Source organism: Protopterus annectens, chromosome 4.part0, assembly GCF_019279795.1.
Source record: "Protopterus annectens isolate FY-2018-M chromosome 4.part0, PAN1.0, whole genome shotgun sequence".
Lineage (NCBI taxonomy): Eukaryota > Metazoa > Chordata > Ceratodontiformes > Protopteridae > Protopterus > Protopterus annectens.
The window spans coordinates 1,423,453,626-1,423,466,805 of NC_056733.1; the positions used below are offsets into that span (position 1 = coordinate 1,423,453,626).

General features: G+C 41.7%; 1 protein-coding gene across 3 annotated transcripts in view; it reads right to left on the reverse strand.

Annotated features, from left to right (window-relative positions):
• Positions 1 to 8,414: 8,414 nt before the first annotated feature.
• LOC122799887 (protein Shroom1-like) overlaps positions 8,415 to 13,180 on the reverse strand; it is a 1,099,098-nt gene continuing 1,094,332 nt past the window's right edge. For all 3 annotated transcript variants that reach the window (XM_044069259.1, XM_044069257.1, XM_044069258.1), the window contains one exon: positions 8,415 to 9,110. In XM_044069259.1, the coding sequence (XP_043925194.1) occupies positions 8,856 to 9,110 (255 nt within the window). In that variant the 3' untranslated portion in view covers positions 8,415 to 8,855. The remainder of the gene's footprint in view (positions 9,111 to 13,180) is intronic.

A 13,180-nucleotide genomic window follows, 5' to 3' on the forward strand; every position in this document is an offset into this window, starting at 1 on the left:
GTTAGGCGGGGGATAGGAATCCCCTGATTAAAGTAATTAGGTCTTCGGCCATTTTAAGCATCTGTTTCTTTGGCATGGATGACTGTTCAGTAGAATGCTGTACTTGTTTCCTTGTCTTTAATAGTGTTTTTAACTTTGCCCTGGCTGCTGTAGTGGGCTTAATTGTAAGCTGTGAAGGTCTGAAAACACCCTCAGAAGCCGATGCCTGCTTAGCAGCTCTGGACCCATCTGAGGGAATAGTTTCCGTAGGCCCAATACCTTGAGTTTCCACAGGCCTCGGTGTCTCCACATGGCTGTCGGATAGGGCCTGTGGCTCTGAGGTAGCAGGTGTCAGGGGCTGCGAAAGCGCCTCACTGAGAACCGGCGACTGGCCTAGAAGAGGCTTTGTCGTCGGTTTTGGACCTTGGATGCCTGTCCTTTTCTTTGTCTCTGCGTTTTTTGTAAATTCCGGTCGTCGGTTGTTCCGACGGCATTATGTAATTAAACCTTCGGCCAAAATAATGTAAAGCAAAATCAAACCATTTAATAGTGCATTTGTTGAATCTAGCACAAAACCGACAACTAGTAACGTCGTGGTCAGGGCCTAGGCAAGGAATACAGTAAGAGTGAAAGTCCTTATGAGGTATTTGCTTCCCACAAGAAATACAATTATTAACTTTTACTGACATCGGTCTGGAGCAAGAAAAAGTTTCCCCAACGGGGTACTTAGCTTTATTGAAGACTGCGGTTCTGAAACTCAATTTTGAAAATCTCAGGAGTCGGCCGACCGGCACTTGCGAACTGCTTTTGCTTCAGGCACTGCGTGGCAAGAAAGACTGAAGAAAATGGCGTCGGTTGTATCTTTTATACCCCTGGTGCACTGACATCAGGGAAGAGGTGACAGCAACCGACGCCGGACCAAGACTTTGGAACTCGGCCGATTGCGGGTAGCCTGCCGGTGGATAATCCAAGTGTAATGACTGCAACAGTGAAACACGATGAGCATCTTGTGATGACTGCCCTTGGTTAAATGCAGAAGTAGAGGGAACCAATGCTATCTTCGCCAAAAGGGGGTCACCATCAAGATTTTTGGTTTGTCCTGCTGAATTTTCAGCTGAATCTTCTGAAAAAGATGGAAGGGGGGACATAGAGAAACACCCCCTTCCATGAGAAAGAAAGGGTGCCCACCTTCCACATCAGAGGATCTGCAACTCTGGCACAAAATTTTGGAAGTTGTCTGTTCAAAGGAGAGGAAGAGAGATTTACTTGAGGAATATCCTGCCAGTGGAGAATGTCCAGAAATACATCCCTTTGAAGCATCCATTTGTGGGAATGAGTCATGGAGCTGCTCAGAGTATCTGCCACAAAATTCTGATTGGAGATGTACACTGCCTGAAGTACACCTGGTACTGAGTTGCTGGTTCCCATGCCATAATGGGTTAGCCAGCAGAAGATTTGATTTTGCCCCCCCTCCATTTGTTCACATACCAAAGAACTGTGGCATTGTCTAAACAGTTTTAGAGGGCCTGGACAAAATAGAGAGTGAAAGGTCTGTAGAGCCAACAACAGGGCTCTCATCTCTTTTATGTTTATGTCCTCCTTCCTTTGAGAAGGGGACCAAAGTCCTTGAACCTTACAGGAAGCAAAGGACACCCCCCCAACCCATATCTGTGGCATCTGTGAACAATTCCTAAATAAGAAGGAGAGGATGCAGAGGAAGGCTTGGGTTCAGGGGAATCTGCGGAATCCACCAACATAGTTCCATCTTCAGACAAGGAAGAAGAGGGACCACAAAGTCCAGTGGATGTGCATGTTAGTTCTAAACTGAACTGAAGTACCACTGAAACTTCCTCATGTGAAGTTTGGCTAGAGGTAACATGGGAATGGTGGATGCCATGAACCCTAGAAAACACAGAAACTCTCTAGCTGAAAGAGACTGCAGAGGTCTTGGACAAATTTGGTTAGAAATTGAATTTTCTGAGGAGACAAGGAGGCCAACATTCAATCTGTCTAGACTCTGCACCCTAGGAAGACATGATCCAATCAAGGGGTGAGGAAAGATTTTTGGAAGTTTATTCTGCAACCTAGACTTCAAAAACAGGAAACAGTGAAATGAAGATTCTGTTGCAAGGTCTCTGGAAGGAGTGCCTAGAGTAGGAGATCATCCAGATATGGAAAGATCTGTACACCCTAGAGTCTGCAATAAGCAATCATAGGAGCCAAGCATTTTCTAAATACCCTTGGTGCTATAGAGAGACCAAAGGTCAAAGCAGAGATCTGAAAATGTAATGAAGCAACGGAAATATGCAAAAATTTCCTGAAAAGGGAGTGATTGGGAATGTGGAGGTAAGCATCCTTGATGTCCAGGGAGACTATAAAAGCTTGTGGAAGGATGAGGGGAAACAAAGTAGAAAGAGAGAGTAAGCATCCTGAAGGTTTGGACCTTTAGGAAGGTGTTGAGGTGCGAAAGATCCACGATAGGTCTTTGGCGGACATCTTTTCTGGGAACCAGAAACATCCTGGAATAGAAACCTCTTCATATTTGATTCAGTAGAACTTCCTGAATTATTCCCTGGAATTTCAGTACCTGGAGCACCTCTGGAAAAAATTGTAGTTGCTTTCGAGGTGGATGAGGAATGCCCATGAAAGGCGGAAGATTTCCCACACCATAAAAAACCCTTTGTGGATAATGGAAAGGACCCATGAATCTTGAGTAATTTCCACCCAGACTGGAAGGGACAGGGAAAGATGCAGCGAAAGGGAACAATGACAGAGAATGGACTGTCTGGAAAAAGCTGTTTTTGAGCAGAAGCAGGCTGAGAGGGCTTGGAAGCAGTAGGTTTCCTAACACCCTTCTTAGTTCTGGAAGAAGATTTGAGTTTGTTTCCTAACAAAATGATTTTTAGCTGGGTAATTCCTTTGAAATTTAGGAACCAGAAACACAAAGATACATTTTAGATCCTGCAACTCTTTCCTTTCTCCTGCAAGGACTTGAATAAGTCTGCTGTTGTAGCCCCAAACAACACCTTATTATCTGATGGAGCATCCAGCAATTTAGTCTTAAAGTCATCTGAAAAGGCTTAAGTCTCAACCAGGAGTACCTCATTAAAACACAGCCAGATGTAGCCGCTCTAACAGATGCTTCATGCATTTAATGGAGTGGCGTGCTACCTGGGAGGTAGCGCCCGAAGTGATGAAAGCTGTGGCTTAACTTCTGTGTCAAGAAGATGCTGAGCAGCCTGTGTAAGGACAGCCAAAGCATACTTGCTCATACGAGTCTGGTAATTGATCGCATGGAAAGCTAGGCTGGCTGAGGTATAAACCCTTTTGCCTAATCTTTCCATCGTCTTACTCTCCTTATATAAAGGAGAAGAGAAGTGGACGACTATAGTCTAGGTTTATTAGCAGCCACAGAAACAGTAACAGGATCTGCTGATGGATATTTGTAAAGAAATCTACAGTCTTCTAGAACTTTATAGAACCTATCTGGCCTTTTAGACACAGGGGGTTGCGAGTCCACAGTCTTTGATGCAGAAGAAAAGGCATCAAGAAAAGCTGGTAAGACCAGAGGCACAGCAGGAGAGGGAGAATACATTTGAGGCAAGTCATAATACCTTTTCTGCACCTCTGAAATCTGAGAGCAGTCCCACTTAGAATACTACCTCATCCTAGCAATAGTCTCCCCAAAGGTGATATCCTCACCAGGGGACTCTGTACCACTGGACCTTTCCTCAGGGAAAGCATACTCCAAAGGGGAGATAAATTGAGCAGAGTATGCTAAGGATTCATCCTCTGAGGAATCCTCTTCTTCTGAAGACTCCTGCACTCTGATCCTTTCGTGTGGAGAAGATGTAAGAGGACTAGGAAGAGAAACACCTGTGGGAGATGTAAGGGGCAAAAAGGCATCAAACAAGTCTTGTGAGAAAGCTTGCCAATCAACAGGTGGGTCCTGAAGTGCAGAAACATGTTTGGTTTTCGGTTTCTTTTCAAGAGAAACATCCGCCCTTTGAAAAGTGGAGGAACCAGATGTAGGCCTACATTCAATGACATTTGTTGGAACGTCTTCCCTTACTAAATTTTGTGGAATACCTTGATGGCCTTCAAAAAAGATTAGCTTTGGTTTCCCCCTGTTCGTCCAAAGCAGACATCTGCTAAGCCTTAGAGGATGTGCTGATGGCAGGATCCCTTGAGGCCTCTGAAGTGGTACCTGCCTTAAAATCCAAGCCAAAATCCGGACGGGTCTTTGGGTCTTCATCAGCCTCGATAGAAACGTCTGAAAGGGGAGGTGCAGCTGAAGCTTCAGGCCTACCCTTCCTAGCTTTCTTCAAAGCAGGCTCAGCAGAAGACCATTACGTACCCTCCTAATATTGCGTGCTAACATTTTTAGTCTCTAATTCTCAAAGTAAATATTAACAGGGGCAAGGTGGCTACATAAGGTCTTAGGGTTGAAAGCTTTACAAATAAGGCAAGACTTATGGTCGTGCTTGGGCCCTAAGCAAAAGGGACACTTGTTGTGACTGTCTTTATGTGGAATTTGTCTTCCACACTGGCATTTGCCATTTCTGGATGACATGTAACCTCACCAAAAAAGCAGTAGAAAAAATATAAAAGAAAACTCCAACGCGGCACTTAACTATTGTATCTAGCAAACAACTCGGGCTAGCAGACCGACTATCGTAGATGGCGTTCAGACTGGTGCCAGAGAAGTTCTGAGGATGTTACATACGGACATTACTTTTATGGCATATGCCAGCTGCTGGCCTACGTGTGACATCCCAGGAACCTTGCAGCGGATTCAGTCTTTTGTATACTAGCCGAAAGTCGGGACCACCTTTGGCAGTGAATCCCTCATGTTAAGAATACTGCCAAATAAGAATAGAAGGACATCAAATGGGAATAATTGGGATTAATATGTCTATCCTTGTAAAGGCTCTAGGGCCGCTAACCTAGTAACCTCCTATGAACCTATGAAGTACAAAAGCATGCAAGTGTACTAGAGTTTAGGTAGTAAAGTAGACATCACAGGTGTGGAGGGGGTATAGGGATGCAACATGAAAATCCTCATCTTTGCCTACAATGTTGGTGCTATTTTTACCCTTGAAGACAGAGTATAGTTTGGTGGGTTCTAGCCCATGTAGGAGAATGTATGAGTTACACAGTGAAGATAGAGCAGGATTGATGGTTAGAGTGAGGAGAGGGAGCCAACAAATAAAAAAAGAAAGAAAACAAGGAGCAAAAGACTATTTAAATCTCCTTTAACTGTTCAGGCTTTGTTAAAGAATCAAATTGCACTATGCACATACACCTTTTTTCATAGATAATATGATGCCTTTGGTATGATAAACTTGGTCAGATTCTTACACTAAACAATTGGAGGTTTTAGGAACTAGCCTCATCATTGGCATGCTGCTTATTCAGAGATAATTACTTTAATCACCACATATTTTTTCCAGACATATGCCCATTTCTAGTGTTGAAAAAGCCAGCACAGCAGAATCATCCAGTTCAATCATATTCTTCATATACTGATTTATACTTGGCAGTTCAAGGCAACCAACAAGCTACATTTTATTGTGACCTTAGCAACTACCTTATATAAATTCATTATTTTCTGTATTTTACAGTTTTGAAATCCATTATGCCCTCAGGAGGTTTACTTTATATGTTCATAACTCTCTTTAAAAAGAGTTTCTTCACTATGCTGCCAATGTCGGCTCCATCTTTAAAATGTATCCATTTGTTTTTACACATCTTAAATCCTGCAAAATATTACCCTAATATAGCTGTACAGTCTTTGGGTATGTCACAGAAGACAGGAAAAAATGTCAAGACATGCTAGAAATGCTTAAACATTTCAGTTTTTTCATGATTAAAATTTAATCATGTTACATGTCTCATTTACACTCTCCAAGACTTGACATCCTGGTTACTCATATTCAACAAACATGCCCAGCTTAACATGTGAAATGCTAAACTGGCACGTGGAAAGTCTACTGAAGGACAGACCAGCTACCACATGACTGCAAGGGACCAGTGACAGGAAAGAGAAAATTACATGTGGCTGAAATCCATGGTCAGGAAATGTAATGGTCTGATCCAACCATTTTCTCTGTCCTCCACAGCCAGTGAACACCTGAAACTGTAAGGGTAAATGTGTTGGATGTTGCGTACATCCACAATCTTTGGTTCACGACTGACTATGAAGAGAGAGAAAAGCTATGTCAGCAGCTGATTCAGTTACCACATAAGTGGTCTGGAGTAGATGCCACTTGACTGAAAGCTGTGGAAGGAAGCAAAAATCAGCCAGGTATACCATGGATGGGATAACACCTAACAAAACGATGACAGAAACAACTCCCAACACTGTCTTTGAAATGGTACACATCACACACATCCTTTCTCCAGGGTAAGCATGTGGCTAACTTAGCTGGTCACTGACTGTGTGACTCGAATATTTACAGCAATGTATCCTCTTTTGAACAATATGCATCTCAATAACAGATCTTCACAGATTTAAAAAAAAATATGTATTTCTGGCTAAAATATGTTTACATATGTGATGTTATTGTATCGCTGGAAACTAGCATTTTAGGTGAGGTACCTCACACATTGACATGCAAAATGCTTGCAATTGTTAACCCACCTACCCAGTTAAACTTGAGGGTAAACAAGTTACTTTTTTGCTCAGTAACCTTTTAAAAACACCACAAAAAATTGAAATGCCAGGCTAAACTACAGCTCTGTAACAGAATGTTAATACAATCTGCTGAGCAAACATAAATAAATTTAGAGCCATAATAAAAAAATAACAAACAACAAAAAAAAAATAGAAATATATTTTAATATATACTCTAAACTGCTGAAATTTTTAGAAAAACAGAGGTTTTGCATTTGCATGCATAAATAAAAGGATATGAAGCCTGAAACTGAAATATCTGTTTATTATTGAATGAGTTCAATCCTTTGTGATTTGTCAGAAAACCACAAATTTTATGAGGAACGGAACAACATTATTAGCCAAAATTCTACACAGTTCTGTAACAGAATGTTAATACAATCTGCTGAGCAAACTTAGAGCAATAAATTTGGATAGAGCCAAAAATAATGCAGAACAAAGGCCCAAAAATAGGAATATATTTTAAATACTGCTCTTGTAAACTGAGGAAATTGCTAGAATAACAGGTTTTGCATTAACATGCACTTTCTAAAGGATATGAAGCCTGAAACTGAAATATCTGTTTATTATTGAATGAGTTCAATCCTTTGTGATTTGTCAGAAAACCACAAATTTTATGAGGAACGGAACATTATTAGCTAAAATTCTGGCCACTCCATGAAAATCTGAACTGTTTATGTTCTGCATTCAAATCTAGATGAATATTTATGAAATCTTAAAAGTAAACATTTTCAGGAAAAAAAATGAAAATTTGACTTCCAGCTATACATTTTGATTTGTGTGTTCGGAAACCAACATAGCCAAGGAGCAGTACTAGATGTAAACTTGTAGGTTTATAGACCACGATTATGAATAATGTTAGAAGGTGTTCTCCTTTCACTGTGTCACATGAAACATCAATAACTATTAAAGCAGATTCTGAGTTACTGGGGAAAGGTATACAAAAGTAAATAAGTACTACCTCTAAAAAAGTTTTCTGCAATCTCCTTACAGGGATATTTATTAAACCTTACAGAGCAAGTTAATAACAGTTCATATTCTTTTTGATCTCATAAACCAGAGAAAAAAATCATGCATTTTATAACTACTGTCATGTCAAATGAGGAGGGCACTGGGAAGTTAATATTGCACGTCTCGCCAATGGAAACAGTAAAAAAAAAAAAATACCAGTGCCATCATGTAATGCTGCATTGGCTTACTGAGCAGAGATAAGTTTCCCAGATAAATAACAAGCAAAGGAGCAATATTTACCTAAAAATATGAATCTGCATGCTTTGTAGGGACTACCACTAAAGTGTTTTGTTTTTAAACTAATCTTACTTGTTCAAATAATTATATGTTCTTATGTATTTTATTTTTGAAACATACCTGCGGAGTTTAAATACGAATGTTAAAGTGCTTCAGGGATATAGAGTCGCAAATTGACTTTAAATTCAGTAGCTAACTAAACCAATGGCAGTGTAGATGTAGCCTTCCTGCTTAACACTCCTTAGCTGTAAATACCTGCGTCACTGCTACACTTCATCCATGGACAGGAACCAAGGACAGATTACAGTCTTGGTGAACAGTGCAGGCTACCCAGTGGACTAGTCACCTAACAGATCCAACATGTGTATCTTATTTTGGTGCCATCATCTTAATCCCCATCGCTTAACATTGGGTGCCATTTTCTGCTGAAAAAAGTCAGTTAGAGAAGATGCCATTAGACAAAGCGTCATTTTCTACTGAAAAAGAAGTCAGTTACAAAGAACAATGTATGTAATACTTAATTTGTTGCTTTTATTTGAACACTCCTTCTCAAGACACTTTTATAGAGTAAGAAGAAGTTAGAAAGAATTAGCAGCATAATAAAATAGTACTTTCCATTATTAAAATATAAAACTATTAGGCATTTGTATTGTCCAAGGGCTACTGTTCATTAAAAAGTTGCACTTTCAGCAATATACCATAAAAGAAAGTCCAGACTGCAATTCATTCTGAAATGTAAACACCCCCCCCCCCCAAAAAAAAAAAAAAAAAAAAAAAGTGTGCAAGGCACTGAAATTATGACACTCTGCATTCCATAAAGTTCAGGAATTTGTTGAAGACATCCTAGTAAATGCACTCTAAACAGGAACACCATATTGACAACTGCACAGAACAACTCCAGTGGTAAAACAGCAGAGCAGAACAGCCACGTAACTCCTGTATTAAGTAGTAATTAAGCAGGAATAGTGCCTTGAAGGTGTTCCAGCTGTTCGTCATAGAATTTAATCTTTTCATCAAGTTCCTTTGATACGATTAATAAAGATGACTTAACTTTAACAAAGTGCTGAAAGTCTTGGAGCTGTTTACTATTTAAGTACTTGGATAAGATTTCATAAACAACTCTCTCCCTTCGATCAAGGTTTCCTTTGAGATCCTTTGCATCTTCGCGCTGTCTGGATAGAAGGCTATGTCTACTGTTCAAGGATTGCTAGAAAAAAGTGGAAAATAAGGATAAATTATTAAAGACTGTGAAGTAAATGACTATTCTGATTTTTCAAGTATCTCCTTTTAAAAGGGTTCTCACTGATTTCTAAAGAGGGCATGCACAAAATACCACGACATCCTTTAGTTTCAAAGCATATGGTCACTCATTATACATATGTAGCATTAGAAAGGCACAATACAGTGCTCAAATTTACATACAAATATGCAACACACAGTTGCTTATATATAAAATATTAGTGCGCACAACTCAAAAACAATATACAGGGCCTGGATGAAAAGAAAGATGCAAAAACCATTTAATGGATTAACAAAGGCAGTTGTATCATCAGTGTGACACTACAGTTCATAGGATCACAGGAAGTTACTAGTCTATTGCCCTGAGGCCCTTACAAGCCTAGCCAAGAATTTAGTCCATGTTCCAACAAGTCAGCACCCAATGCCCCTGTCCAGCAGGGACACAGGTGGAATCCCAGGGGTGTATTTTCTGTTCCCTATCCAGTTATCCAGGTTGTGCTTAAAAAGGGATAATGAGGTACTCTGCTTGACATGGAGAGGGAGTCTATTCCCCAGAAGGGGGAGTCTATGGGACAGAGATCTGTCCCACCAACAAGTCCTATTAATGTCACAGACCAGGCTGAGGTCGCGCATGCAAGTTACTCAAGTGGAGCTAGACTTGCTGATATGGAGCAGTCCCATCAAGGCGGGGATCTGAGATTGTTTTTTATGCCAGACAGAGAAGTCTGTATGAAACTGAGTAGAGGAACAGGACTTTTAACCTATCTGTGTAGGGTAGATGTTTGAGGCCCTGGATTATCCTAGTGAGAACCTCTGTGGTCTCTCCAGCTGCTGCATGTACTTTGTGAGGTACATGCCGAAAAGGGGCGTTGAACACAGAATGGGCCTTATAAGGGAAGAATACAGGGATGTTATGACTTCCTTGTCCCTGGATCAGATACCCTTCCTAATGAGGTAGGCCATGTAGAAAGTTTTCCATACAATGGAGGTAATATGGTGTTCAAATGTCAGGTTGCTATCAACCTGGGTCCCCAAGTCCTTCACCACTGATTGCTTGCTTAGGACCTTAATCATGTGAAAATTTGTGGGGACGTCACTCTTACCAAAGGGATGATGATGCCTTTTTTGGTATTCAGTTTGAGGCCATGTTTCTGTCACCAGTCATTTGTTTGTGTGAGGCCCTCTTGAAGGAAGTCCATATCACTAAGGAAATTGATAACAGCGCCCAGCTTGCAGTCATCTGCAGACTTGGTCAGCCATATCCCACTAGTTTTGGCCTGCACATCAGAAAAGTATATCCCAAACAACAGAGGCCCCAAGACCGATCCCTGGCGTATACCGCTCATTACGGGTCTACTGCTTGAGGTAGCTTCCCCTATTTTGACTAGGTGGGTTGCATCAGTGAGCCAGTTTGCTACTCATCTAGTAAAGTACAGTTGTGTACACTTACCATAAATGTAGATGTTCGAGTGCATTCACTGATGCAGTCATTACATTTGGGTTATCTGCTTGCAGTTAGCCGTCAGTCGGCCTGAATAACAAAGTCTTGGATCCTGCATCAGTTGCTGTCCCTTCTTCCATGACGTCAGGTTGTCAAGGGTATAAAACATGCAGCCAACACCATTACATCAGTTTTTCTTGCCCCAGATGTCAGGTGCCCCCCTACCGGGAAGCAATTAAATATAAAAATACAATAATATACCTCCAACAAAAAAGCAAATACACCAAAAAGGCTTTTAAGCATAGTAAAGAAAAGTAGAGTTATAGCCAAAATAAGTTAGGGGGCTGGAGGGAGGGTAACCAGGACTGCAACAGTGAATACACTCAAACATCTACATTTATGGTAAGTGTATACAACTGTACTATGTTCTTCATGTTACACTGTTGCAGTCATTGCATTTGGGTAGATTCCCAAAGCTAAGGATGGGAGGAGGACTTTTGACAGCATTAGGACCAGCTATAAGGCCCTGCAAGACTGCAGTGGCAAAGCCAGCTCTGGATTTAGAGAAAATTGGCAAATGATAATGCTTGGTGAAAGTATGCACCGAACTCCAGGTAGCAGCTTCTAGGATGTCCCAGGTAGGGACTCCTCTGATAAAGGCTGTAGGGGTAGATGCAGCCCTGGTGGAGTGAGGTCTGATCCCTTGTGGGAAAGGTTTTCCGTGGTGCTTATAGCAGAAATGAATGCAATGGCCTATCCATTTAGAAATGGTTTGCTTTTAAATAGCCTTCCCCTCTGCCCCTGCAGAAAATGCCACCAGCAGTTGTTCAGATTTCGGTTTAGTCCTGTCCAAGTAGAATCTAAGTTGTCTGTGCACATCTAAGGAATGCAGTATCCATTCCCCTTTGTTTTGTGGACTGGGAAAGAAGGTTGGCAAATGAATGGACTGATTAAGAGCCACACTGGATACCACCTTGGGCACGAAGGATGGACTGGTTCTGAGGGACACCCTGTCCACATGAAAGATGATGAAAGGCTCCACTGCCATAAAGGCCTGTAATTCTGATACCCTTCTTGCTGAAGTGATTGCTAAAAGGAAAGCTGTTTTCCAAGAAAGAAATTTTAAGTCTGCAGTAGCAGCTGGCTCGAAAGGAGGTACAGTGAGTTTCTCCAAAACAAAGTTAAGATCCCAGGGCTGGGGTTGGAGCTCTCCTGGGTGGTCTCAAATTTTTTTGCCCCTCTGAGGAACTGCTTGAGTAATGGATGAGAGAAGAGGGGAGGTTCTGTGTTATAATGAGCTGAAATGGCCGAAGCATGAATTTTGATGGAAGAAAAAGACAGGCCCTTGTGAAGCATCTCAGTTAAATATTGTAAAATCTGAGGTAAATTGGGCATTAATGTGCTCATCCCTTGAGATTGGTTCCAGGGGCACAGAATCGTTCCCATTTTTCAGCATAAGATTTTCTAGTACTAGGCCTCCTTGCCTCTAAAATGATACCCATCACAGATTTACTGAGGGATGGTACAGGAGAGATTAGGTAATTAGCCAGGCTGCTAGGTTCAGTGTTAGAAACTGAGGGTGCAGAATCCGGTTCGCCTGCTGAGACAACAGGGAAGGAGTCTGAGGCAGGTGCCATGAGGATAACTGAGACACACTGGGCAGGAGGGGGTACCAGTGTTGGCGTGGCCAGTCTGGAGCAATGAAAATCATCCTTGGTTTGTCCTGTTTGTTTTTTACTAGTACTTTGGAGAGCAGAGGGGAGAAGGCATAGACTATAGGTTTTTCCAGCTGAAGGACAGAGCATCCACTTTCCAGGCTTGTTTGTGGGGAGTCCTTGTGCAAGATTTGTCCAATTGGAGTTCTGGGGAGAGGCAAACAGGTCTATTTCTGGGCTCCCCCATTTGCTTGTCAACATGTTGAAAATCCTTGGTTCCAGTTTCCACTCATTTGGGTCCATGAGGTTTCTGCTTAGTCCATCTGCCAGTGTATTTAATTTTCCTGGCAGGAATTGAGCTTGTAGGTGCACTTGGTAGCTCAAGGCTGTGTTCCACAATGCCATGGCTAGTCTGCAGAGGGGGTAAGAATGTGTACCCCCCCCCTGCTTGTTTATGTACCACATAACAGTGGTGTAGTCCATCTTTACCATTAGTTGTCCTGGAAGAATGTGATCCTTGAAGGCTGTCAGAGTATTCTGTACAGCTAACATTTGTTTTTGATTGATATGCAGGTGCATTTGACTTGAGTTCCATTTGCCCTGAATGCACTTCCCAGCCAGGTGAGCCCCCATGCATAGTCTGATGCATCTGTTGTTAGGGTTTGGGCTGCAAGGGGTGGTGTGAAAGGTAGTCGCTTGTTTTGGTGGAAAGACCTCTGCCCACCAAAGGAATTCTAGGAGTAGGCAAGGTATGATAGGAATCATTGCTTCTAGATCCTGAGAATGTTGACACCATAGGCTTTTTAGATACTAATGTAGTTTCCTCATATGCAGTCTTGTATATGGAATTAGAAGAATGCATGAGGCCATGAACTCCAAGGCTTGCAGTAGTTGTCTTGCAGACAGCAGGGTTTTTGTAGCCACTTGAAGTAGGTTGTCAAA